The following is a 26,953-nucleotide window of genomic DNA, read 5'->3' as shown; positions in this document are numbered from 1 at the left end:
TTTTTATCAAGACCTCTTCCCAAGCCGTAGAAAAGGAAATAAATGAGCATTTTTGCATCACTTCCCTCCAAATCCTCTTGCTAAAACCACACTCAAAATACAAATGATCTCGACACTCAATTATGCTTCTACAAAAAAGGCACTTCTCTAGCCATTCTCCATTTCAGTAATCTGTTCCCCGTGGAGAGGCTATCTCAAACTACCAGCTATAAGAAGGAAGCATGTCTAGGAATAGCAAAAGAAACACAACTTTGGTTCTCATGGTGTGAGTGTATGGAAGCATATTCGTCAAGGTTGGAGTTCCTTTGCCAAAGGTTGTCGGTTTGAGGTGGGGGTGGGTTCGAAAGTTCGTTTCTGGCATGATACTTGGTGTGGGGAAACTCCGTTGAAGCAAGTCTTCCCTTCTCTGTTCAGCATTGCTAGACACAAAGAAGCGTGGGTGAAGGACAATTTAACTTGGAGGAGTGGGGTTATAGAGTGGAATGTCACTTTTGTGCGACATGTTCAGGATTGGGAGATGGATTTGGTTGCTCCTTTTTTTGAGCGGTTGTACTCGTGCAAGATCTCTGTAGGTACGGTGGATCGTATTTGCTGGGCCTCGTCTAGGAAAGGTAAGTTCGAGGTTAAGTCGCTCTTCAAGGCCTTGTCTAATTTTGGCCATGAGATGTTTCCTTGGAAGAGTATTTGGCGCTCTAAGGTGCCTTTGAGAGTGGCTTTTTTTGGGTGGTCCGCGGCCCTTGGCAAAATTTTGACTCATGATAATCTGCGGAAGAGGAACCTTGTGGTGGTGGAGTGGTGTTGTATGTGCAAAAAGTCAGGAGAGTCAGTAGATCATCTTCTTCTCCATTGCGAAACCGCAAGAGCTCTTTGGCACACTATTTTCAGTCGGTTTGGGTTGCATTGGGTTATGCCTTGCAGAGTAAGGGACTTGTTCTATTGCTGGTGGTTGGGAGGTCGTGCTCGAAGTGCGGTAATTTGGAAGATGATCCCTCTATGTCTCATGTGGTGTATATGGATTGAAAGAAATGCTAAATGTTTTGAGAACTCTACTAGGACTATAGAGGAACTGACTCATCTTTTCTTCTTTACTCTTTACTCTTGGACAGCCGCTTGGCTAGCTCCTTTAGTAATTAGTTTCTCTGATTTCCTCTTTCATTTCTCTCCCTCTTAGGCGCTCTCTTTTATAGTTCCCGTGTATATGGGTTGCGCCTCTCTGCGCTTTTGATATAAATTTTTACTTATCAAAAAAAAAAAAAAATAGCAAAAGAAAACCAAATTAGATTACTCCATTCTACCTTAGGCTGCTTTACCCATATACTTCCCAAGTATCTCTAGAAGAATATCTAAAGATCTTTGAAGGCAGCCACAAAGGGGTATCACTCACTCGAACTTTACAAAAGGCAAATGACTTTGAATGGCTACCAAAGCTTCAGATCTAGCATGCAGGCAGTTTCAATCTCTCACCCTAATCACACTTGACAACTTGGCATCTATCTGGCTTCTAGCATCATAAATAACCCTAAAACCATACTTATCAAAAAGAATACCATCCGGATGCAAAGCCTAAATCCATAAAGAAATAGTTCCAACCCCAATTTGGAACTTTAAAAAATTCTTAGCTATATCATGAAGCTTTAAAATTTTTCTCTAGCTCTAAGTCGAGTCTTGGGGGACTTTGAGGAGCCAAAAACATCTGCCCCTAATCAAATTAACATTGACCCATGCCATCCAAAGGGATCTGGATCTAGTAAAAAACGACCAAATATGTCATAAAATGGCTGCCCTATTCTAATCCCCTTAGCGATGCCGCTCGTGACAAGAGGCTCCTTTGAGAGCTGAATTCCAAGAGTTCCAGCTGAAGGGGTGTTTGGTAGGGACGTTGGATCAGATCGAAGGGGTGGAGGACATAGAGGCGCTGGTTGTAGAGGTGCAGGTTTTAGAGGCTACAAGCCAGCGCTGCGCTGGCTTTATGGGGAATGTCTATGGAGGCGCTGGTTATGGGGATGCTTATGGAGTGCGTCATGATTACAAAAGGGAAGAATCCCACGAATACTGAATGAAGATTGATCTTCTGTTCAATAAATGGGCATCTTCACATCGAAGATTTCCTAGATTGGGTGATGGAGGTAGAGCCATTCTTGGATTACATGAATATTCCAGAGGATTGAAAGGTGAAGTTGGTGGCTTACAAGTTCAAGGGTGGAGCCTCAGCTTGGTGGGAACAATTACAGATCTCACGTGCTGGGAAGGGAAAGGGGCCCGTGACATCATGGTTTAAGATGAAGCGGCTACTCAAGGCATGGTTCTTACAGCCAGATTTTGAGCAAAGTATTTTTTAGCAATATCGGGAGTGCCGCAAAGGAGTTTGCACAGTACAAATGACTTCTATTGATTATCCGCCCATAATGATCTCATGGAGACAGAAGCACAACAAGTCGCAAGGTTTATTGGAGGATTGCGCTTAGCAATCCAAGACAAAGTCTTTATGCATCCTGTCTTCACCTTGGCTGAGGCAATGAGCTTGGCAACCCGAGCAGAGAAGCAACTAGAGAGGCCTAGAGCACCAACTTGGGGGGTGAAATTTGAGTGATTCGACGCGATCTGCATAGGGGAGGGGAAAACAAGCCCTAATCCCGACCATCGCGCCTAGTCAATCAATCACTCCAACGGGAAAAGGAGTCAACAACAGCTCAAACATCCCAAGGTAAACAGTGAACATATACCCATCCAATAATTTGTATGCATGGCCCGGTCCAGACAAGAGTTTCAAATGCAACCAATAGGGACATAGGTCACATTAATGTCCCCGGAGGCAGATGGTGAACTTGATCGAACCCGAGCCAGAAGGAGCTGAGAATAGAGAGATTGGAGCAACCGAGGATGATACACCCGATTATGAGGAGGAAGAGTTGGCCAAAGCTGATTAGGGAATCCCATTTTCCTAATCCTTGGTAATTCAGCGCTTACTCCTGATCTCGAACAAGTGGATCAATCTCAGAGAAGCAAGATCTTTCGCACTCGTTACATGGCCAACCGAAGGGTATGTGATGTGATCATTGACGATGGTAGAGGGGAGAATGTAGTGTCTAAGGAGATAGTTATGAAGCTGGGGTAAAGACCGAGAAGCACCCTTCACCATACTAGATCGGCTGGATCAAGTGGGAAACTGAGACACAAGTGACTGAGAGATGCCATTTTACGTTTCCAATTGGTAAACATTACTCGAACTCGATTTTATGTGATGTGGTGGAGATGAACGCATGCCACATAATTTTGGGAAGACTATGGCAATTTGACGTAGATGCCCGGCACAAGGGGAGGGATAACGTTTGCATTATCTTCGGGGACGGTCATAAGATAACCATTCATCCCTTACAAGAATCAATGGTTGGTAATCCTACCCATTTCGAGAGTAAACAGGTCCTTTTGTCCACTGGACCAGAATTCCTAGAAGAAGTTAAGGAAGCATGAGACATCATAGCATTGGTGACCAAGGGAACCACACTGTCCACCGCAAAAGAAGTTCCCGAGATGATGTGACCGATGTTAGAAGAATTCTGAGACATCATGCCTGAAGAGATGCCAGAGGGATTGCTGCCCATGAGAGACATTCAGCATTATATTGACTTAGTGCTCGGAGCAAGTCTCCCTAACATTCCACATTACCGAATGAGACCAAAGGAGAATGCTATTCTGCAAGAGCAAGTAGAGGGGTTAATTCGGAAGGGACACTTGCGAGAGAGTATGAGTCCATGCACAGTATTAGCCTTACTAGTACAAAAGAAAGATGAAAGTTGGCGGATTTGCATGGATAATAGAGCGATAAACAAGATCCCGATCAAGTACTGGTTTCCTATTCCTCGAATAGGTGATATGTTTAATATGCTGTCGGGGGCCAAGGTCATTTCGAAGATCGATCTAAGGAGTGGCTATCACCAAATTCGTATACGACCGAGAGATGAATGGAAGACTGCATTCAAAACAAAGGAAGGGCTTTACGAGTGGATGATGATGCTTTTCAAACTATTGAATGCACCAAGCACTTTCATGTGACTCATGAACCAGGTACATAAATCTTTTATCGAGAAATTTGTCGTTGTCAATTTTGATGATATTCTTATCTATAGTCGCAACCCGATGGATCACATGGATCATGTGAGGAAAGTGTTGGAAACCCTTTATGACAACAAGTTGTACATCAACTTGAAGAAGTGCAGTTTCATGATGAACAAACTACTCTTCCTCGGATTTGTAGTCAGTATCGATGAAATCGGAGTGGATGAAGAGAATGTGAGAGCAATCCGAGAATGGCCAACGCCCAAATCCATGGGAGAAGTGAGAGGTTTTCACGAGTTAGCAACCTTCTATAAGAGGTTCGTTTGAAATTTCAGCAGCATTATGACACCAATCACCGAGTTCATGAAGAAGGAAAAATTCAATTGGGGTGACAAAGCTGTGCGAAGTTTCTCAATCATCAAAGAGAAGCTATGCATAGCGCTTGTAGTTGCTTTACCCGACTTTGACAAGCTGTTCGAACAAAAGCTTGTGGAATTTTTGTGAAAAACTTGGAGAAGCAAGACAAAAGTGGTCTACATACGAATTGGAACTCCATGCTATACTAAGAGTACTCATGGTATGGCAGCACTATCTAATTTAGAGAGAGTTCACTTTATACGCAGACTATCAGCCATTAAAGTTCATCAATAGTTAGAAAAATTTGAATCGGATGCTTGCTCAATAGGTTTCTTATATCCAAAGGTTCACATTTACCCCGAAGCACAAGTCGGGAAATGAATTGGATAGCCGACGCCTTAAGTCGCTGACCCACATTACTAATTACTATGAAGGTTGAAGTAACGGGATTTGAGTGTCTAAAGGAGTTATATAGGCAAATGAAGATTTTGGCGAGGCCTCGAGACGTTGCAAGGCGAGGCAAGGAAGTCCTGAGATGCATATTCAAGAGTGGTATCTATTATGAGGGAATCAACTTTGCATCCCACGGAGTTCTTTAAGGGAACAAATCATATGGGAACTACACGGTGGAGGTCTAGGTGGACACCTTGGAAGAGACAAAACTATCTCCGGCTGGAATTACATTTTCTGCAGCTGATTAAAAGATGTGCAAATGGCATGGGAATTAACTTATGGTAGCACCAAAGATGAAACGCAAAAGCGATTATGCTGGCCTGAGGGCGGGTGGGAAGATCTGTCTATGGATTTCGTGTTGGGACTTCCGAGAACCCAACAAGGAGTAGATTCAATAATGGTGATTGTTGATAGATTTTTCAAAATGACTCACTCTTTTGCTTGTAGGAAGATGTTGTTCAAGTATTCAATATGTTCTTCTGAGAGGTGGTCTGATTGCATGGAGTACCAAAGTCTATCACTTTTGACTGAGATACCAAGTTCTTATCCCACTTTTGGTGAACATTATGGAGACGGTTCAACACAAAATTGAAATACAGTAGCACGAGCCATCCACAGACGAATAGTCAAACAGAAGTTATTAATTGAACTCTAGGCAATTTACTTCGGTGTATTGCAGGTGACAAACCGAAGTAGTGGGACCTGGCTCTAGCTCAAGCCGAGTTTGCCTACAACAGAATAGTGAATTGATCTACTAGGAAGGCACCGTTTGAAGTCATCTATGAAGAACTCCATGACTTGCAGTAGATCTCATAACTCTACCTAAGTTACAGGGAGCTAGTGTGGCATTGGAGCATTTAGCAGAATGGGTGAAAGCCACATAAAGGGGAGTTTGTCAGCATCTAGAAGAATCATATGCTAAGTTCAAGACGGCAGTAGAGAAGGATCGGCGATCTAAAATTTTTCGAGAAGGAGCTCTTGTGTTGGTATATTTACGCAAGGGGCAACTGTTGACTGGTACTTCTAGAAAGTTGAGGGAATAAGAAGTATGGTCAATGCAAGGTACTAAAAGAGATTAACAACAATGCATATGTCATTGATCTTCCACAGGAAATGGCAATATCCTCAACATTCAAAATGGCAGACATTTTTGAATATTTTTCACAAAAGAGTCGGAACTTAACTCGAAGATGAGTTCTTTTCAAGAAGGGGAGATTGATGTATAAAATTAACCAACTAAAAGCTAAAGAAGATTTTATTTGATTTTATAATTATAACTTTATTTCATTTCCCTACTATGATTATGTTTACTTTTGATCCAAATGATCCTTAGCTAGTAATACCCCCTCCCTAATACCCCCTCAAAACCTCAATATTCTTGACTTAAAGAAACCCTGACAGACTTCAGCTTAGCGTGTAAGCAAAACATAGAAGAACCTTCAACACAAGTTTGCCAGCCCTCATCCACCCAAATAAGAAAATTCTCATGATCGAACCCAAAACCAAAGTACTTAAATGGCTTTGGCCCAAAGCTCTTCACCCTCCCTATAGAGATCACAGCAGGGGAGTGATTAGAGACCCCTACCTATTGGAAATTCAACCTCAGTTTCATCAACCATTTCCAGCCACTCCACATTACCCATTACCCTATCCAATTTCCGAGCCACCAAAGCATCCTTCTCAAGACAATTATTCCAACTTCTCATGACAATTATTCCAAATGAAATAGCGGCCACTATAGGGAAGATCAAACACCTTAACCCTATAAAGGCATTCCCCAAATTCCTCCTCATAACAGTTAAGCTTAATACCATCACCATTTTCAGACAAACTCTTAACCACATTAAAGTCACCAGTTAAAAACCAAGGAGCCTGAGCAATTTGATTATGAACCACCCCCAATTCCTGCCACAACCCTCTACGCTCCACACCATTATTAGAGCCATATACAAAAGAATGAACCCATCTATACCCACCTTGCACCAAACTAATATTACAACTAATAGTCTGGGCAGAACTATACAGATCACTAACATCAACAACATTCACATTCCAACAAACCCAAAATTTTCCAATAGGGTGGTTATCATAGTTGTTGATAAACCCCCAACCCAGAAAAATAAACTCCCTAATCCTACTAGACTTCTCTAAATGAACACGAGTTTCTACCAAGCAAAACAAATCCACCTTATTTCTATTTTACAAACTTTTTTTTGCTGTAAGAGGTTATTTAGACCTCTTATGTTCCAAACTGCAGTCTTCATAAAAGCAATTTAGGAGGCGAAAAGCCTCTGCTGGCCTTATCTCCCTCTTCTCCCAGAACACCTTTTCCCATATCATTGTTAATGGTAGATTCCAAGATACTAGGAAAATTGCAGAAAAATACCTTAATCGAGCTTTATTCTCTTTTCCAGTAATAGTAGGTCTACTAATGGTCTTATCAAGCCCTGTTTCTTGAGTTATGCCTTGTTGTTCTGCTTCACCACATTACCATCAGCCCTCGCTTAAAATCAAACTTAGGCCTCCATAGCTTCTTCCCCTCACGCCAACAAAAGCCTTGAATTTAGCACATTTGATAGGTATCCAGGGGTATTCAATCCCCACTATAATTAGCTTACCATCCCCATCAACCACATCCAACTCCACCACAACTCTGACAAATCCTAGCCGCTGTTGCTCCTCCGTCACAGAATCAGATAACGCTTTCCCAACCCCACTCGCTATACCACCAAGGCACTCTGGATCACGAAACTCCATAGGCAGGTGAAGCAATTTGATCCATATGGGAATAGAAGAGACTGAAAGCTTCAGCAGTTGCATCCCCAGCTGCCACATTCTCGACTCAACCACCTCATCCCTTGTCATAACAACATTGAACCGAAAAACGTAGACCCAATTTTCTAGGGAGAAGACCCACATTGGCTCCATATGTGCTTCACCGATTTCTTCACCAGGAAGAAAGAGAGCAGCTTCTCCAGAAATTGACCCAGAAGCTCGGGCTCCACCAATTTCTGGAGAAGCTGATCCGAGAAGGCTTCCCCTAAAACTTCTCCTTTTTAAACAAATTCCGACCTTTTTTGTTTAAATATAAAATTTAGGAGAGAATACTCTGTAATTGACAATCATGTCCCCTAAACTACAAAATGTTTCCTAATAACAAAAATATCCTTAATAAAATAAAAATAAAATAAAATAAAATCTATTTTTTTTTATAAAAAAAAAGGGATTGGAAATTTTTTTGAAACAATTGTTTTTGTTAAAGAATATATATATATTTTTTTGCAAATTTATATGGATATTTTTGTCTCATTAACAAAAATTTAAAGTCAGTTTTATCTTTTTACTAGCCTCGGAGAACATTATTGTTATTTTTTGATAGTTTAGAGAGGAATATTATCCCAATAAAAAGTTTAGGGGACAATATCAATTGGGTGATAGTTTGAGAAAAGTATATAGACATTTTCCTAAAATATATTAGCATGTCATAGCAAAAATTAAGGGCGAGGAGAGAGGGATATAGTAAACTCAAACCAAACTATGCACATTAATAGTTTACATATGCAGCTGTGATAATAAAATAATTTATCTTTTTCTATCAACTTAAGTTTTTGAAATAAATGATGATTTATTGATTTAACATGGTATGAAACATTTACTTTACTGTTCATCTCTATTTTCAATTTAAATAGTCCATGTGTTATCTGGTCTTACACATGTAAAACATAATGTTCTAATGTTAATTAAATTTACTATTTTTTATCGACTTAAAACTTTTAGGATAAATGGTGATTTAACTTGAATGAAATGCTAACTCTTTTGTATTAAAGCTACTACATTCAACCCCAAAATACTTATCGTTAAATCACCGCTTGTTCTAAAAGTAAAAAAAACTTTAAATTTATAGGAAGAGATAAATTTAATTACTTAATCATTACTTTGACACTCCCTCTCACGTGTGGGTTTAAACTCAGTCCAACATGTGTAATATTTAATTTCAAACCCATGACCTCTGACTCTTAATGCTGCGTTTGGGATTACGATTTCACAAGAATAAGATGTGCTTTTAAAAAATATCGCAAAACGTAAGGCGTTTGTCATTGCGATTTAAAAGGCACATAATCTAAATAGGAAAAAAAAAAAAATCAGCGATTTCTATATGCAGGGCAGGGTGTGCTGCGCGAATTTAAACCAAAATCACAATTTTCGCATAACAAATATTTAATAAAATGAATTTTTTATTATATTTTATCAAATGTCTATGCGATTTTAAAAAGTACGATTTTAAAAACACAATTTTTTAAATTACTTATTGAAACCGCAATCCTAAACGGACCCTAAGTCACTACTTGTCTCAAAAGCTTAAACTTAAAAAAAAAAAAATAAATAAAAAAATCACTTAATTATTACTTTGACACTTACCAAAGAATTAGCGCGCAAAACCTTTTTGATGATCTCCAGATTCCCAAACATGTGCAAGGCATTCCATATTCTCTTGTTAGTGCTTCTATTTATCAAGAAAGTCAGAAACAATGATCTCTGGTTCCCAATGTCTTTCGACGCCTTGACTTGAAAACTAGTAGATGTGCTATAATTATCCTCTGCTGGGATTTTAGTGACCGTTACAAAAGCCCATTGCCTTCCTGTTCTCTTTAAATCAGAAACATCCTCGACTTTAGCATCCGCTAAAACAAATATATCTCCAGGGATAGTTTTGTAGGGCTCCTTCCCAGGAGCACTGAATCTGTTTCTCCAGGAATCAATCTTTACATTATACAAACTCTTTCCATATGGCTTGGATTCATCAAATGCTATTACTTCAGCGAAAGGAGCGTTTGATATAAACTTCATGCTTTCTTGCAGTTCTGCACGAGTTTCTTCCAGTAAAGGGTAAACATATGACCCAAAATACTGCTCAACAGATTCAAACTCCTCTGGAATATTTTTTACCTATAATTAAAGAATCAAACAAGCTAGGGATCAATTCAAAAAAAAAAAAAAAAAAAAAAAATCTTAGAAAATCCCTTAAATTTCCACTTGTTTTGACGCTATTCTTGAACTTAGAAAATCTCTCTGAATTTCCATTTAACACTACATTAAAAGTTTAAAAACTCTAGAACACTCAATTTCTTTTAGTTACTATATTCCTTTAGGATTTTTCGTTAATTTTTGTCAAAATGTCCAAAATACCCTTATATTTTTTTAGTAAAATAATAATAATAATTGCAAAGATGTTGCAAAAATACTTTGGTAGGAAATATATACCTTGTGATTTTATTTTTTTATATCATCGTTGATATTGCTTTTATTAAAAAAATAAAATAAATGCATGAATCTTTACAATTTTTTATAATAAAAAATAAAGGTATTTTGGCAATTTTAACAAGATTTAACGGAAAATTCTAACAAAATTGGGTAATTGAAAAAATTTGAAAGTTCAATACCCTTAACTGAGAGTTTTTGAATTTCGAGAGTATTTTCACCTAGGGTGGGAGTAACAACAAATTATATATAATCTCTGCTTACACCTAGGGTGGGAGTAACAACAATATATATAATCTTCTTAAAATGCTTTCCTACCATTACTCCTATTCTGTTAACACATTTATAAGCAGTAGAATCAGTTACAAGTTACAAATTATTCTATATTTCAAGACTCGTGAAATGCGAAAAATAAGAATAACGCAAAATAACAAACATTAGGCAATCACACACGACATCAAAATTTATGTGGTTCGGCTTAATTACCAGTATCGTTAACGTGTTGCCCACTAAAACTAACAAGTAGGATGTTGGATTAAAATAAAATCAAACCTTGTAAAAGTTTTCATTGTCAATATCTTCAAGGGACCAAGAAAGCACAACATCAAGGAAATCACGACGATTCTTAAAAACTGCTGCTCTCTTTGTGTTGGAACTCTCCCCCTCCATTATTAATTCCACTCTTCCAATATCTTTCTCACAATCTTTCATCTGCAGGCAATATCAATGATTTTTTTTTTTTTTTTTAATAAAAAAAAAAAACAAAGGAGAGAGGAGTGAGATTTCTTAGGTAGAAAGGAAAGAACTTTGAACCCATGAATGTATACAAGCACTATCAAAAGCAAAAATGAAATATATGCATTAATAGCAGTTAATATGGTCTTTTTGTCGTGATGGTTTTAGTTTTGAAAAAAATTAGAAAAAGGAAAAAGCTTTAATAAATAAAGTTTTGTTAATATAATTGGGGGAGGGTATTTTTATTTTTAGTTTTAAAACGTGTGGGGCATTTTGATTTCATCAAGGTACGTGTCCGTCATTCATTGGTGGGCTGATATGATTGTGTCGATCAAATCTTTATTTAATAAAAATTAATCCAAAAATTGATAAGTACCGTAAAATTAATCCACAAAAATGTGATAAAAGATGAATATGTAGGGTTACTATATATGTGGCACCACCTTCTAGAACAAGGATATCAACCGGTAAGGATTGATATATATATAAGCTGTCTAAGCTACTTTGGCAAGGATGGAGCCAAGAAGTTTTATGAGAATAGATCTAGACCAAATCAAAATTGTCTTCTTTCAGTTCTCAGGAATTGTTTTTTTTTTAAATTTGGTTGTATTTTATGAACTAAAGACTACTCTGAATAGTAATTATCGAATAAAATTTTTTTTAAAAAAATATTGCAGTCTACAGTCAAATAGACTGCAATATTTCTTATAACTATAGTTATTAAATAAAAACTAAATAACTATAATGTTTTTTTTAACCTTATAATTTTTTTTCTCTAAGGAATGGGGGTACCGGTACCCCCTCCTCTGTCACTGTGCTTTGGGTTTTTACTAAAAAAGCATGATCACATTTATCTCAACCAAAAAAATAAATAAATAAATAAATAAAAAAGGAAAACATGCAGACTGAATAAAGCAGAAAACAACACACCATTTTTTTCTTCAAAGCAGAAGACTACAGAAATTCAGGGATCTTAATTACTGAAAAAATAGAACACATGCAGTGGATAATTAAACTTATTTGCATGGGTTCTAATATATTATTTACATACCTGAAAAGGCAATGCCCATGTGGAGGAATATTATTCCAACTCCAATATTAGCCTTCGTTTCTCTGAGTGTGAATCTATTTTTCTTCTTCTACTTGTTGTTCTTCAATCGTTAAACTTGTTGTTCTTCAATTCAATCGCTTAAGTGCTATAAATTATTCAAAAAGTTGCAATAAAATCTCATGAGACAATAAACTAAACCAAAATGAATTAAGATAACGTCGGAATAAAATAAAATCAAACCTGGTTCTTGTAAAGGTTTTCATCGTAAATGTCTTCAAAGAATCAAGAAAGCACGACATCAAGGAAACCAACCAATTCACTTGGAAACTTTAGAAGTTCTTTCAAACAAAAGGTTTATATATATATGTGTGTGTGAGTAGGAGAGAGCAATGGGATTTCTTAGGCAGAAAGGAAATAACTTTGAACCCAGGAATGTGTAGTACAAGCATTATTACTTATCAAAAGTAAAAGATATGCATTAGCATATATCCCTTTGCATCTAAAGAGAGAACTAAAGAAAAAAACAGAAGGAGAAAAAGGGAAAGGTAAAAGAAGTTCTTTGGGGGAGTTTCTTATATATATATATATATATGTGTGTGTGTGTGTGTGTGTGTGTGTGTGTGTGTGTAGGAGAGAGCAATGGGATTTCTTAGGCAGAAAGGAAATAACTTTGAACCCAGGAATGTGTCGTACAAGCATGATTACTTATCAAAAGTAAAAGATATGCATTAGCATCCCTTTGCATCAAAAGAGAGAACTAAAGAAAAAAACGAAAGAGAAAAAGGGAGAGGTAAAAGAAGTTCTTTGAAGGAGTGTCTTTCTCTTTCCTCGTACTAAAATCACTACAAGAAAACGACCCCAAAGTTGCCGCTAATGAGGGGTAAATGTTGCCTCTAATGGCGGACGCTAAATACCCAAAAAAATTGATATTTAGCAGCAACACTAATAATGGCGACTAATGTCGCCGCTATTAACACTCTTCAGCCGCAACTCCTTAGAGTCACCGCTATTGACATGAAAAAAATTAAAAAGATCATTTGCGGCAACTCGGTGGTCGCTGCTAATGATATACCAATAGCGGTGACCCTAGGGTTATTTTGAACATTTTTTCCCGGCAAATATATATATATATTAGTGGCGACCTAGAGTGGCCGCTAATGAGGGGTCATTAACGGCCATCCTGAAAGTCGCCGCTAATGACCATAATTTTTGTAGTGAATATAAAAGAAAAAAAGGAAATAGAAAGTTTTTATTTTTTATATATATCATCTTTGATATTGCAACGATTTTTTTTTTATTAAAAAAATAAACTCGTGAATCTTTATAATTTTTATTTTTATTTTTATATTAAAAAAAACAAAAGTAATTTGAGAATTTTGATAAGATCTAACTGAAAATTCTAATGGAATTGGATAATTAAAAAAATTGAAAGTTCGATGCCCTTAATTGAGAATTTTTAAACTTCGAATATACTTTCATAACACGTAAAAGTTCAGTAATTCCTAAAAAAATTATAATCTCTGCTTACACCTAAAGGTGAGAGTGTAACCACAATATAATCACATTAAAATGCCTTTCTATCATTACTTCTATTCTATTAACACATTTATAAGCACTAAAAATCAGTTACAAGTTACAACTGTTACCCACATCCTTACCACTGATGTGCATGTTAGGAAATTATCCTATTTTTTTTTAAGACCGGTGAAATGCGAAAAGTAAAAAGAACGTGAAATAACAAAGATGATACAATTACACATGATACCAAGATTTAGGCATGCTTAACATGTTGCCCACTAACACTAACAAGTAAGATGTTGGATTAAAATCATAACCTGGTTCTTGTAAAGGTTTTCATCGTAAATATCTTCAATGGACCTAAGTTTAAAGATTCAAACTATTTTTTTGCTTCCCTATACAAATATACACCACAACAAATTTCCTTAATCTCTCCTTATATTATTAAAATAATATATATTTTAATTATATTATACATATGAAAGGAGAGAGGGGATCGAGAGAATAGTGAGACATGAGAAGAGAGAGAGGAGATCGAGAGGAGTGAGAATCGTTTTTTCTATTTTAATAATCATAAGGATTGCTACAGTATTTTAGGGTTGTACTGTAGCAACTAGCAATCTTCATGTTTAAGGCTCATTTAGGGAGTTTGTTGTGGGTCATTTTTTTACGGTTTTTTTACATAATCCCTATAGTTAGGGAAGGAAACCCCATTTACTAGTTAGCATCATTCCACTAAGGCTCCCTTTGTAAAATTGTTAGAAGAACAAGAAAAGACAAGTTTGAGAAAAACTATTTAGTAAGACTGCAAATTTGTGTTAATAATTTGTTCAAATTTTTTTATACTTTTTTTTTTTAAAAAAAATATTTAATAGATTAGTTATTAGATTTGTGTGGTACATCATTGATTTAATTATATGTGGTGTGGTATATATAAGTTCACAAATCTAATAATAGATTTGTAAGATGATATGAGAGAAATATAAGCCAAATATTGATACCGATAATTTTTCCATATATAACAAGAAAAAATTAGTGACTGATTTTCACTGACACATCACTATAATTGTATGATAGTTATATAAAAGTCTACCAACTAACATTTTTAGACAAGTTTTATTAGTTTAACTAAAAAAAAAAATTATATCAAAAGGAGGGCTTCACCATTTTCATTTCCTATCCATCCACACCACACTGTTGGCGTGATATATAGGCAACAATAATACATGGCAAAAAATCACTTTCTGAGATTTGAATTCGAAAGTAAACAGAATAAGAGGAAACAGTCAAACCACAATTAAGAAAGGAGAATAACAAAAAGTCTTGGTCCCAAAAGGAAACTCAATCGGTGGGGACCACGTCTAATGAAGCGGATGTCACTGGTTCGAATCCTCATCTCCCCTCTTGTGCGGACATGTCAAAAAAAAAAAAACAAAAAGTCTAAGCAAAATTAAAAATGAAAATTCCCCACCCTCTCGTATGTACAAGAATCACAAAGTTTTTCTTCAAACTGGGTTAGAGAAATTTTTTTAACCTAGTTTATAAAAGTGACATGTGGATGTTTTTTTAATAACATGTAAAATGCACATGAGTTTTTAATAAAATTTATTCCAATTTTGTTTGTGTTAATAAAAAAACATGTGCATCTTACATGTTAAAGAGGCACATGTTACTTTTATAGATTAGGTTGAAGGAAATTCCTTAAACCCAATCTGAAAGAAAACTTTGCCTAAAAGTATTCCATCCGGTGGCTGGTTCATCAAATGTTGTGTTCATTTTAGTTAACAAATTGTGTGTTTTTTTTATTTTATTTTATTTTATTTTATAATTTTTTATAATTTTTTTTAAAAAATTTTCCTTTTTAAAGCATTTACATTACACTTTCTATTTTAATTATTCTTTTTTATTATTACATTATATATTTTTTTAATGGGAATTATTTAGATTTTATTAATAAATGATCAAGAGCATGAAGTTCTTATATCACAATTCACAAAGCATAAAGCTTTACACAGTCATAGATACAAATCATACAATCAGAAAATTCTAACAAGAAAGTCATATCTATGACCTCAGCTTTTATAAATTTAATAAATTAACTATTAAATTTATAGGGTCTACCAGTAACTAGCCGAATGTGAATAATTTTTTCCCAAAAAATAAACTTTCGACTAGCCGGGTGTAAATAAATGTTTTTGGGTCTACCAGTAACTAGCCGAATGTGAATAATTTTTTCCCAAAAAATAAACTTTCGACTAGCCGGGTGTAAATAAATGTTTTTACAAGAAGAGGGTGGTCACATTTTTTGCCCATCTCAAACCAAACCTAAATATTCAGCTAATTCAATCAACTAAATAAAGGAGATTCAAAACAAGAAATAAAAAGAAAGAGAAAAATACATTTTATCCCTAAAGTATCCACGCATTTGCATTTTACTGTCTAATGTTTAAAAATGGACGATGGACCCTCCCTCCCCATTTATCTCACATTGACAAAAAATATCATTTGTCTATCAAATCCGATTATTTTGATGGAAACCAAGTCACGTGCATGGCACGTGACTTTTTTCAACCAAAACTTTGAAATTGCCCTTAGGTAAACATAAAAAATAAAAAAACTAAACCTAAACTTAAAAAAAAATGGAGAAACTTCACTTACCCCTCGTGAATTCTCACTCCTTTTGTAATGCCCTCCATAAAGTTCAAAACCTTTCAATTTAGTGTATTGAACTTTTGATATTTTTTCAATGTCTCCTCTCAGTTAGAATTTTTCATTAAATCCCAACATAATTCCCAAAATAGCTTCTTCTTTTTTTTTTTTTTATAAAAAAAAAAAAAAAAAAATCTAAAACGCAAAACAAAAAATTTATATACAAAATAAAAGAGATTTAAAAAAATAATAAAAAAAAATTAAACCTAAAACTTACAAAAACAAATGAGGGGACTGGCTAAGTGAGGGTCGCTCAACCACCTCCAAACCCATTGTGGGTGGTTAATTACGGCCACCCCCATTTGGGCATATGGGGGTGGTCCGACCATTCCCATGGGACACATGGGTTGTCAGCACCCCATATAGGTCGAATGTGGGTATCCAAGCCACCCCCAAATGGCTCGGCCACCTCCCACATTTTTTTTTTTTTGTACAAACTTTTTGTTTTAAGTTTTAGGTTTTGTTTAGTTGTCGTCGTTGTTGTTTTTTGTTTAATGTTTACCCCCGAGGGCATTTTCGACAGTTTTGGTTTAAAAATGTCACATGCCACACACGTGACTTGGTTTTCATCCAAATAGACGGATTTGATGGATATATGGTTTTTTTTTTGCCAACATGAAATCGATTGAGGGGGTCGATTGTTAATTTTTAAACATTGTATGCTAAAATACAAATGTGTGAATATTTTAGGGGAGAAAATGTATTTCCCCCGAAAAGAAATATACTATCGGATAGGCCCATTGAATGGCATATGAGTTAGCGGTTCACAGATTTGAAGCCAAATCCAGTTTTTGGTTTCAAGCTTGTCAACAATGACGAAGAGCACTAATTCATGTTCTCTCTCTCTTTTTTTTTTTAATAAAAAAAAATTACTTCAGGTATCAGTAAATTATTTAATACTGCAAGAAAATAAAAAAGAAGTGTTAGGATCTTATCCTTAAAGCTTGCTCTGTGCCTTCTTGCTCAAAAGCCACTCCATTCTCTTCTTCTGCTCCTTGCAAATGTCTCAACTTCCCTTCAATTTCTCTCTCTCTCTCTCGCTCCTAGGGCTGATAGTTTGTGTTTTGAGGTTTGGCGGGTCCACACAATAGAACCTTAATTAGTCCAAAAACCCCATTTTTATAGCTCAAAATGTGCCATTTTCATGTTCGAGGTCACCATCGATCAATCAAGGCTTGGTTGGCTACCATAGTAAAGATTTGACACCTACTGGTTACACAGATTTTGATTTCCAGTCATATCGTGATTCCCGAAGATCCATGTCAAGGAATTTTTACCTCGGGTGGTGGAGTCAATAGTTGGAGGAGTGTTAGCAATCTTGCATTAATTGCTTACTCCACCATGAAGGCTGAGTATGTTGTAGCTTGTGAAGTGGCAAAGGATGTTGTTTGACTCAAAAAGTGCTTGATGGATCTTCGTATGACAATGATAGGGCAATCTTTTATTACGTTGCTATGTGACAATAGTGGAGCGGTTGCACAATCCAAGGAATCGAGAAACCATAAGAGAGGGAAAGACTTGAGTGAAATTATCGGCTGGCTGTGTTTGGTAAAGAGCCGGACCGGCCGGACCCAAAAATAAAAAAAATTCTTCTCAAAATCAATTCTAACATTCTTACTTTTTACATCACATCAATAATTTTTTATTACTATTCAAATAAAAAAATCACTACAAAACAAATTTTTTCACTTTTTTATACAAAACATTCTTACTTTTTTCTCTCATATCAATCAAATCTGCTACAGTACCGTTCAACTCTCTTTTTCCATTCCATTGCTCAACACAGCCATCATCTCATTAGAGAGATTATCTCTCGTGGAGATGCATTGTAGCAAAGAACGGATCGACTAAGAATCTGATAGACCTTTTCGATAAGAATTTGCCCCATAAGACTTTTGAGTCTCATATTGAGGGAATGTGTGTGTTAGATGTATTCTAAATTAGACTTGAGGGCAAGTGGAAGATTTTTAGAATTTATGCCCTTAATGCCAATTTCATTTGTTTGATATTTTTGGTTTATTAATAAAGCTGTTTATTTTCTGAAATTTATTAGAATATTGAGCATATCATTATATACTTCTGCTTATTGAGCATGTATTAACTCTAGTCATGGATTTCTTTAGATAACTAACTTTATAATGTTGGGAATGGGGAAGTAATGAAAGAAATTAATAGGCAAAAATACACTTTATCCTCTTAAAATATCCATGCATTTGCATTTTGGCACCCAGTGTTTAAAAAGTGATGAAAGACTCCCACAATTTACCTGGCATTAGCAAGAAACACCATTTGATGGATTCTAAGTTTGCCAAGGTTTGAGATTGTCTGAATCTACCCATATTTGTAGGTTCCATGTAGAAAATCAATTTTATATCCTGCAATTTTTCATTAAAACAAAAGTTTCAAACTATTTATTTATTATTCGAAGTTTCTTCTGAAAATATATGTGAAAATACATATATTTTGCCTTCATTAAAGCTTTTAAGTTTGTAACCAATATGTGAACTGCATACCAATTTAAAACCATGAGAACAATATAAAAAAATATATAAAATGATAGGAACCCAAGGGTTTCTATCAATTGAAAATAAGAAAATATAAAAATTAAAGAGATAAATCGACCGCTTTGAGGGATCGAACCTCCAATTGATTAGTTTGAATGTTAAAAAATAGGAATTTCATAATGGAAAACATTGAAATGGACTTTAATGGATGTTATAGTTTGAACATTAAATGATTAGGGGATAATGTTAGGGGTAATTACCTTCTGTTCTTATTGTTTGGATTTCTTCTTCGTAATGATTTTTAATTTTAATTTTTTTTCTCTTTAGATCAATAAAATGACGCTTATACCCTCCTAAACCCTAATCCAAAAATCTGATGTGAGGGCAAAAATGGAAGAAAACAAATTTAAAATAGCACATGCAAGTCACATGACTGTTGACCATTAGATTTAACCACTTTGACTGATGGAAGGGGGGAAAGTATCATAAGATAGTAGTTTGTTGGGGTCAAGTGTCATAGTTAGTAGTTTATGGGAAAAAGTGCCGATGCGCTGTAGTTCATGGGGACAAAATGTAATTACCCCATAATGTTATGTTCATCTGTTCTTATTGTTTGGATTTCTTCTTCGTAATGATTTTTAATTAATTTTTTTTTTCTTTCAGGAATTTGGATTTGTTAGTAAGTTGAAAATAAGATGAGGATGAAAAAGTGTTGGTTCTGTTCCTCCACCATATATCCAGGGCATGGTATTCAGTTTGTCCGCAATGATGTAAAGGTAGAATGGTTATTTGTTTCCGGAATTCTCTATCCTAGGTTTATTCCATTGCCATATTTGGGCTGTTTTGTGCAATTTGTTTTTTGTTTGGTCCAGCCATACCATTTTTTTATTTTCTAAAGGTTCTGTTGCTATGTACTTAGCTTCAAATATCAGAGTCAATCTTGTGTAATTCATCTACTGGCATGACATCTCTTGACATTGACTACTAAGATCCGTATGTTCCATCTGTTGGAACCATTGCCAATCTGAATGTCTTTAAGTTGTTGGGTGTGTCATTTATGCTTATTTTCTAGACGTTTGCTATGTCAAAGTTTCTATGTTGCTTCACTAAAATCCACAGTTGAGGGCTTTGCTAAATAGAGGCTGCATCCCTTCTAAAATGCCTTAGATTTGGTGGAATATCCTTCATTGGTTCATACGATATATTATTTTGTGCCTTTAGTGGACTGGACTAGCCCCTGATAAGTGATCCTTCTGCAGATATTTCGCTTTTGTAGATCCAAATGCCACAAAAACTTCAAGATGAAGAGGAATCCTCGCAAGGTGAAATGGACCAAGGCCTATAGGAGGTTGCATGGGAAGGACATGACGCAGGTAAGCATGCTTGGTTTAGCTTATCTCTTTCATCTAATTTTGTAATATTTTCCTCTTGGTTTGACAAGAAAAGATCAAGTGGCTATCTGGTTTTTACTTGTCTTATTTTCACATTTTGCAGGATTCTACCTTTGAGTTTGAGAGGAAGCGTAATAGGCCAGAGAGATATGACAGGAATGTCACAGAAAACACGCTGAAGGCCATTAAAACGATTGATAAAGTCAGATCAAGGAGGGAGGCCAAACACATTGAGAGGAGGTAATTTTTTTCTCCTTTGGATTTATGTGTTCAAAACCATAATAGGGTGATGAGCATCATTTCACTTGTAACTGTTATGTTTGCAGAAAGAAGGGAAAGAAGGCCCAACAGACGATAGAGGCAGTAAAGGAGCTGGAGCAGAGTATCAGCTTAGTCAAAGCCCCGGCTTTTCTCAGAGTGGATCCATCTCTTACTCTTCCAAAGATCATGGTCAAGGTATCCCAAGGACAGGAGAGCCAAAGCCAACGCATGGAAGAATGAGTCCTCAGTCCAGTAGGCAGTAATGTTCCTGATCAGTGAATCTTTTGTGTTATTGAAAAAGAAAAAAACATTTTCTCTTTTTTTGTTTTTTTGTTTACTTTCAATGCTATGAATGAATTTGTTCAAGAATTCTTTCTCCAAAGTTAGTGTTTACGGAAAGTCAATGGTCAGTGTTACTGTTCTTTCTTTCCTTAAAGAAAGTTGGTCAACGGCAGCATGCCAGCAATCTTTTATTCTCTTTAATACTTTATTCTTTAATTTTTAATTTGATAAATTTAACACGAGATTAAGCTTGGGTGTGTTTGATACACTTTTTAAGAGGATTTATTTATTTATTTTTATTTATTTTAAAAGTATTTTGAGGTTATATAAAGATGAAGGATTCGGCTTACATGTTATTAAAATAATTGCATGTATGAAAAAAAAAATAAAAAATTACAGTATATATACTGTAGTTTAAATACGGTCAAGATTGAATATCTCAAAATTTTTCTTCATTTTCTTTCTTTTATTAAAAGTTTCTAAAAGTAAGTTAACTTTAAAATTTAATCTTAACTGTTGCGTACACTACAATATATATAAATAACAGCATGTAAGCCAGGATTCGGCTTGCACTCAGTAGCCCAAAATGATGGCCCTGGCATCAAACAAAAAATAATGGCTTTCCTTAATCCGCATTTTAAGGAAATAATATATAATACATTAAATATTAAAATAATTAATAATTTACAAAATAAAAATATTAAACAATTAAAACTATTAAAAAACTAAAAAAAAATAATAATCAAAATGGAAAATCAAAGGCCCTTGGCCGAAAATGGGGTGGCCGGCCACCCCATTTTTGGCCAAGGGGTGGCTCCATGGCCTAAGCCCAATAAAAAAAGGAAAAAAGAAAAAAAAAAAGAGGTTTGGAGTTCACACGCAGCGAGCAATGCTGACCCTCCTGGCCCTGAGCTTTCCTCTATCACTAATCTGGTATTATACCACCACCATTCGCATAGCTCTAGGCCAAGACCATGAAATATCTACTGAAGCTGGAGTTTTTAATTGCTGGATGATCCCAAGCCTTTTTGCCTTTGCCCTCCTTCAATGCCTCAACAGATTTTTGCAGACCCAAAACAATGTTATTCCTATGCTGATAACCTCTGGAATGACAGCTCTGCTGCACCTTCTTGTTTGCTGGGTTCTTGTGTTCAGAATCGGGCTTGGAATAAAAGGATCTGCCTTGGCAATCACCATTTCCAATTGGGTTAATGTGCTTTTGTTGGGAATTTATGTGAAAGTTTCTCCAGCTTGCACGAAAACTTGGACTGATTTTTCAAAAGAAGCCTTGCATATTCTCAGCTTTATAAAACCCAAACCTTTTTTTTTTTTTTTTTAGTTTTAGCGGCCGGACCACCCCTAAAGGCCATGTTGTCTGTGCCATTCCCTTGGCCAAAAATTGGGTGGCTGGCCACCCCATTTTTGGCAAAGGAGCCACTTCTTTGATTTTTTTATTTTATTTTTTTTAAAGTTTTTTAATAGTTTTAGTTTTTTAATAATTTTATTTTTTTAATTATTGATTATTTTAATATTTAATGTATTATATATTATTTCTATAAAACAAGGATAGAGAAAAGCCATTATTTTTTGTTTGATGCCAATGCAGTAGTTTTCACTACCGCATGCAACCCGAATCGTAAGCCAAATTCAAAGATAAAAATAGTTTTGAATTTTTAGTGTGTATTTTGCAGAGTTATTTGTTAATGTTTTGACCTTTTTCATTAAAAAGAAAAAAGAAAACCGGCCATTAAAAAAAAAAAAAAAAAAAAAAAGAAGCTATTAGCAATAGGAAGTGAGAGTAGACCTTAAAAGGACAAATTTTGAAAAATAAGACCATTAGCAAAAGGACAAATTTGTAATAATGTGACTAATGAAAAAAAGACAAATTTTCAAAAAGATAGGGCAATCTCCTTCGACATCATAAAACATCTCTTCCTGCCTCCTTTACCAATTTTCTTTTTCTTGGAATTGTTCCTCTTCCCCCTTGTTTTCTGTTTCCTGACTGTTTTACAATTGGCTGCAGACACAAAATCAGCTTCTTAAGCCTTTGACTTACCCTTATGATCAGCACTACTATTTGTCTTATCCTCATCATCCTGGTCAACAGATGTACTTGTAGTTTCTGATGTCTCTACCAGAATGCTTGTGCCTTGTTGCAAGAATTGCTGGCTCAAGATAGGTTCCACATTTGGCCTTCTTGACAGCAATCTCTTGGAAAGCTCTCCAATTGTTGACGTATTATAGCCATAGACAGGCTTAGACGCACTATCAGGCCACTAACTAGGTATAGTTTTAAAGACATGGTTTCTTATGCTCTTGTCATTAGTAGCGAAAATCCGTATACTTTTCAAGAGGTTGTCAATAGCCAAGAGAAGAGTAGATGAGGGGTGTTATAGTAGAAAAGATGGAGTCTCTGCATAAGAACCAGACTTGGGATTTGGTGGAGCTTCCAGAAATGAAGAGGACAATAGGGTGTAAATGGGTGTTCAAGAAAAAAGGAAGCATTATTAGAAAAGTGTGAAGTTCAAGGCTTGCCTAATAGCAAAAGGTTATTCACAGCATAAAGGGGTTGATTATGAGAAAGTATTTTCCTCAGTGGTTAGACAAATTTCCATCATAGTAGTATTGGTGTTGGTAGCTCATTATGACATGGCATTGGAGCAGATGGATGCGAAAATAGCTTTTCTCCATGGCGATTTGGAGGAGCAAATTTACATGGAGCAGCCAGAAGGGTTTTGTCAACCTAGACAGGAGCACTTGGTCTATAAATTGATGAAGTCACTTTATGGGTTGAAGCAGTCTTCAAGGCAGTGGTATAAGCGGTTTGACTCCTGCACGATCAAAATTGGCTACAAGAGATGTGAATATGACTGTTGTGTGTATGTGAGGAGCCTTGATGATGACTCATTTATTTTCTGTTATTGTACGTGGATGATATGCTTATTGCAGCAAAGAGTATAGTGGAGGTCAACAAGATGAAGGTTTTGTTGAGTAGAGAATTTGATATGAAAGATTTGGGCGCAACCAAGAAGATTCTTAGGATGGAGATTGGCAGGGACAGGGATGCCAAGAAATTGTGGCTATCTCAGGCCAGCTATGTGAAGAAGGTGTTGGAGAGGTTTAGCATGAAAATGCGAAATCGGTAAGTACACCTTTGGCGAATCACTTCCACTTGTCTACCTCATAGTGTCCAAAGACCGTTGAAGAAACTGAAGACATGTCTAAGGTTCCATATGCCAGTGCAGTGGGATGTCTGATGTATGCTATGGTTTGTACGAGGCTGGATTTGGCTCATGCAGTCAATGTGGTAAGCAAGTACATGACAAATCCAGGGAGACAGAATTGGGATGTAGTAAAATGGATTTTCAGATTCTTGAAAGGTACTACAGAGTATAGCATCACTTTTGTCAGACAGAAAAGTGATTTGCCAGTCATCGGGTATGTAGATGCGGATTATGTGGGGGGATTTGGATGACATGAGGTTGACCACAGGTTATGTGTTCACTATTGCAGAAGGACCCATATGTTGGAGGTCTATGATCTAGTCCACGGTTGCGATGTCCACGATTGAGGTGGAGTACATGGTGGCGGCTAAGGCTGCAAAGGAAGCTTTGTGGCTTACAAGGTTAGTCAGGGAGTTGGGTATTTAGCAAGGTAGAGTTTCATTGTATTGTGATAGTTAGAGTGCCATTTACCTGGCAAAGAACCAGGTGTATCATGCGAGAACCAAGCACATTGATGTGAGGTTTCACAAGATCAGGAAATTGGTTGCTACAGGTGAATTTTTACTTGAAAAGATTCACACTTCTGAGAATGCAGCGGACATGTTGACGAAGCTTGTTACCATAAACAAGTTCAAGCATTGCTTTAACTTGACAAATGTTTCTAGGTACTAGAAAGGAAAAGAGAGAAGGTGGCATCCCCAAACCTATTAGTTCCAGGTGGAGGCTCAATACTTGATTATCTTCAAAGAGGTGAATACTTGCCAAGGTGGAGATTGTTGGAACAAGTGGCTCATATTCTACTACTGGCCCTTTAGGTGTAATTAGTTTATGTGGGCTTGGGAACAAATAAGTTGGGAGTATTTTGGGGTTTTTCAAAATACTTACAATTAAGGTTTTCCTATAAATATGTTATATTGTAACCCTAAATCATTGAATAGTAAAATATAGATGCACTCTCTCTTGTGGACATAGGCACATTGTCGAACCATGAAAATTTGTGTCTCGACTCTCTCTTTTCAATTCCATATTATTTATCATTGTTGCGCATGGTAACAATAGATACTTTACTACATTCATTGATGACTTTAGTAGAAAACTTTGGGTTTATTTTCTTAAAGAAAAGTCGGCTGCTTTTATTGTATTCAAGAACTTTAAAGCTCTTGTTGAAAATCAAAGTGGTCATAAGCTTGTAACTCTCCGCTTTGACCGAAGTGGTGAATACACCTCAAAATAATTTGATAAGTATTGTAGGGAACAAGGCATAAAGCATCAATTTACTGCTACTTACACACCACAGCAAAATGGGATCACCGAAAGAAAGAACCGTACCATTCTTAATATGACCAGAGCTATGCTTAAGGAGAAAGGACTGCCAAAACAATTTTAGGCAGAAGCTGTGGCATGCTCAACTTATCTACTCAACCGATGTCCTACCAAAAGCGTCAAGAATATGACACCTCAAAAGGCGTGGAGCGGCTACAAGCCAAGTGTAGCACACTTAGGAATCTTTGGGTGTGTTACATATTCTAAAATTTTCGAATCCAAGAGGAAGAATCTTGATGATTGTGGTGAAAAATGTATCTTTCTAGGATATAGTGAAGAGTCGAAAGCATACAAGCTCTACAACCCACTAACAAAGAAATTAGTGGTTAGTAGAGACATTATCTTTGATGAAGAAAGTGTGTGGAGTAAGAGCGACGAAGAGAAGGCTAAAGAGCAACAAGTGTTGGAGGAGCCTGAAGAGCTCTCAATAGAAGCTCCACCAAGTACCCCACCATCTTCTCAGCCTACCATCGTCCACCACACATAGGGACACTACATCTTCTACAAGAGGTAGTGGCAACATATCCTCCACAAATCAAAGTACAATTAAAATGAGAAGTCTCAGGGAAATCTATGAGCAAACAGAAGATGGAGAGACTAATCTTTTATGCTTATATGCTGATCATGAGCCTCTCACCTTCCAAGAAGCCGTAGAAGAAAATTGTTGGTGATCAGCAATGGAGGAGGAGATACATGCTATTCAAAAGAATGACACTTAGGAGTTGACAACACTCCCACCAAACCGAAAGGCTATTAGCGTTAAGTGGGTGTACAAGATTAAACGCATTGTAGAAGGTGACGTTTCTCGATACAAGGCAAGACTAGTAACCAAAGGATACAAACAAAAGTACGGCATCGACTATGAAGAAGTCTTTGCACCAGTTGCGAGACTTGACACAGTAAGATTGTTGATCGCACTTGCAACTCATCATAATTGGAAGATATACCAACTTGATGTCAAGTCAACCTTTCTCAATTGCATCCTTGAAGAAGGAGTGTACGTACAACAACTAGACGGTTTCATAAAGGAAGCAGAAGAAAGCAAGGTGTACCGCCTTAAAACGCGTTATATGGCTTAAAGCAAGCAACAAGAGCTTGGAATGCACGCATCGATCATTACCATCATTAGAACGGCTTCACCAAATGTCCATATGAGCATGCTGTTTATATGAAGAAAAACAATCGTGGTGAATTTCTAATCATTTGCCTATATGTTGATGATCTATTATACACAAGAAATAGTAGTGAAATGTTCAAGGAAGAAGTTTGAGATGACAGACAATGGGCTGATGTCCTTCTTCCTTGGTATTGAAGTGAACCAACAACATGATGGAATTTTCATAATCAAAAGAAGTACATGAGGGAGATTTTAGAGAAATTCAATATGGATAGCTGCAACTTTATGAAAACCCCAGTTGAACACAAGCATAAAGTTGTCAAAAGAAGGAGATGGTCGAGTTATTGAACCAACTCTTTATAAGAGTTTGGTTCGAAGTCTAAGGACTTAACGATCACAATGCCATATATTGTCTATGGAGTTGGACTTGTGAGTCAATACATGGAGACACCAATGGAGACTCATTGGTTAGTTGCAAAAAGGATCTTGAGGTACATCAAAGGCACTCTGAATATTGGTTTATTCTATACCTATGGTGATGAAGTAAAATTAGTTGGTTATTCAGATAGTGATTGGGGATGTGACCAAGATGAGAGGAAAAATACTACTAGGTATGTGTTCTGTCTTAGTTCTACAGCATTTTCTTGGACATCCAAGAAACAAGGAATTGTAGCCTTGTCTACCTGTGAGGCGAAGTATGTGGCGGCTTCGTC

The 26,953-nt window shown here is 36.2% G+C and overlaps 1 protein-coding gene across 2 annotated transcripts in view; it reads left to right on the top strand.

Moving 5' to 3' along the window:
• The window catches only part of LOC132167008 (probable ribosome biogenesis protein RLP24), a 21,753-nt gene extending 1,148 nt beyond the window's left edge, over positions 1-20,605 (top strand). For both annotated transcript variants that reach the window (XM_059577897.1, XM_059577896.1), the window contains exons 2-5: positions 19,306-19,418; positions 19,902-20,015; positions 20,137-20,273; positions 20,360-20,605. In XM_059577897.1, coding sequence (XP_059433880.1) covers positions 19,338-19,418; positions 19,902-20,015; positions 20,137-20,273; positions 20,360-20,534 — 507 coding nt within the window. In that variant the 5' untranslated portion in view covers positions 19,306-19,337 and the 3' untranslated portion in view covers positions 20,535-20,605. The remainder of the gene's footprint in view (positions 1-19,305; positions 19,419-19,901; positions 20,016-20,136; positions 20,274-20,359) is intronic.
• The last annotated feature ends 6,348 nt before the right edge of the window (positions 20,606-26,953 follow it).

Source organism: Corylus avellana, chromosome ca1 (genome assembly GCF_901000735.1).
Source record: "Corylus avellana chromosome ca1, CavTom2PMs-1.0".
NCBI lineage: Eukaryota > Viridiplantae > Streptophyta > Magnoliopsida > Fagales > Betulaceae > Corylus > Corylus avellana.
Note: the sequence above shows the minus strand (reverse complement) of the source record. Positions and strands in the feature narration are given on the sequence as shown.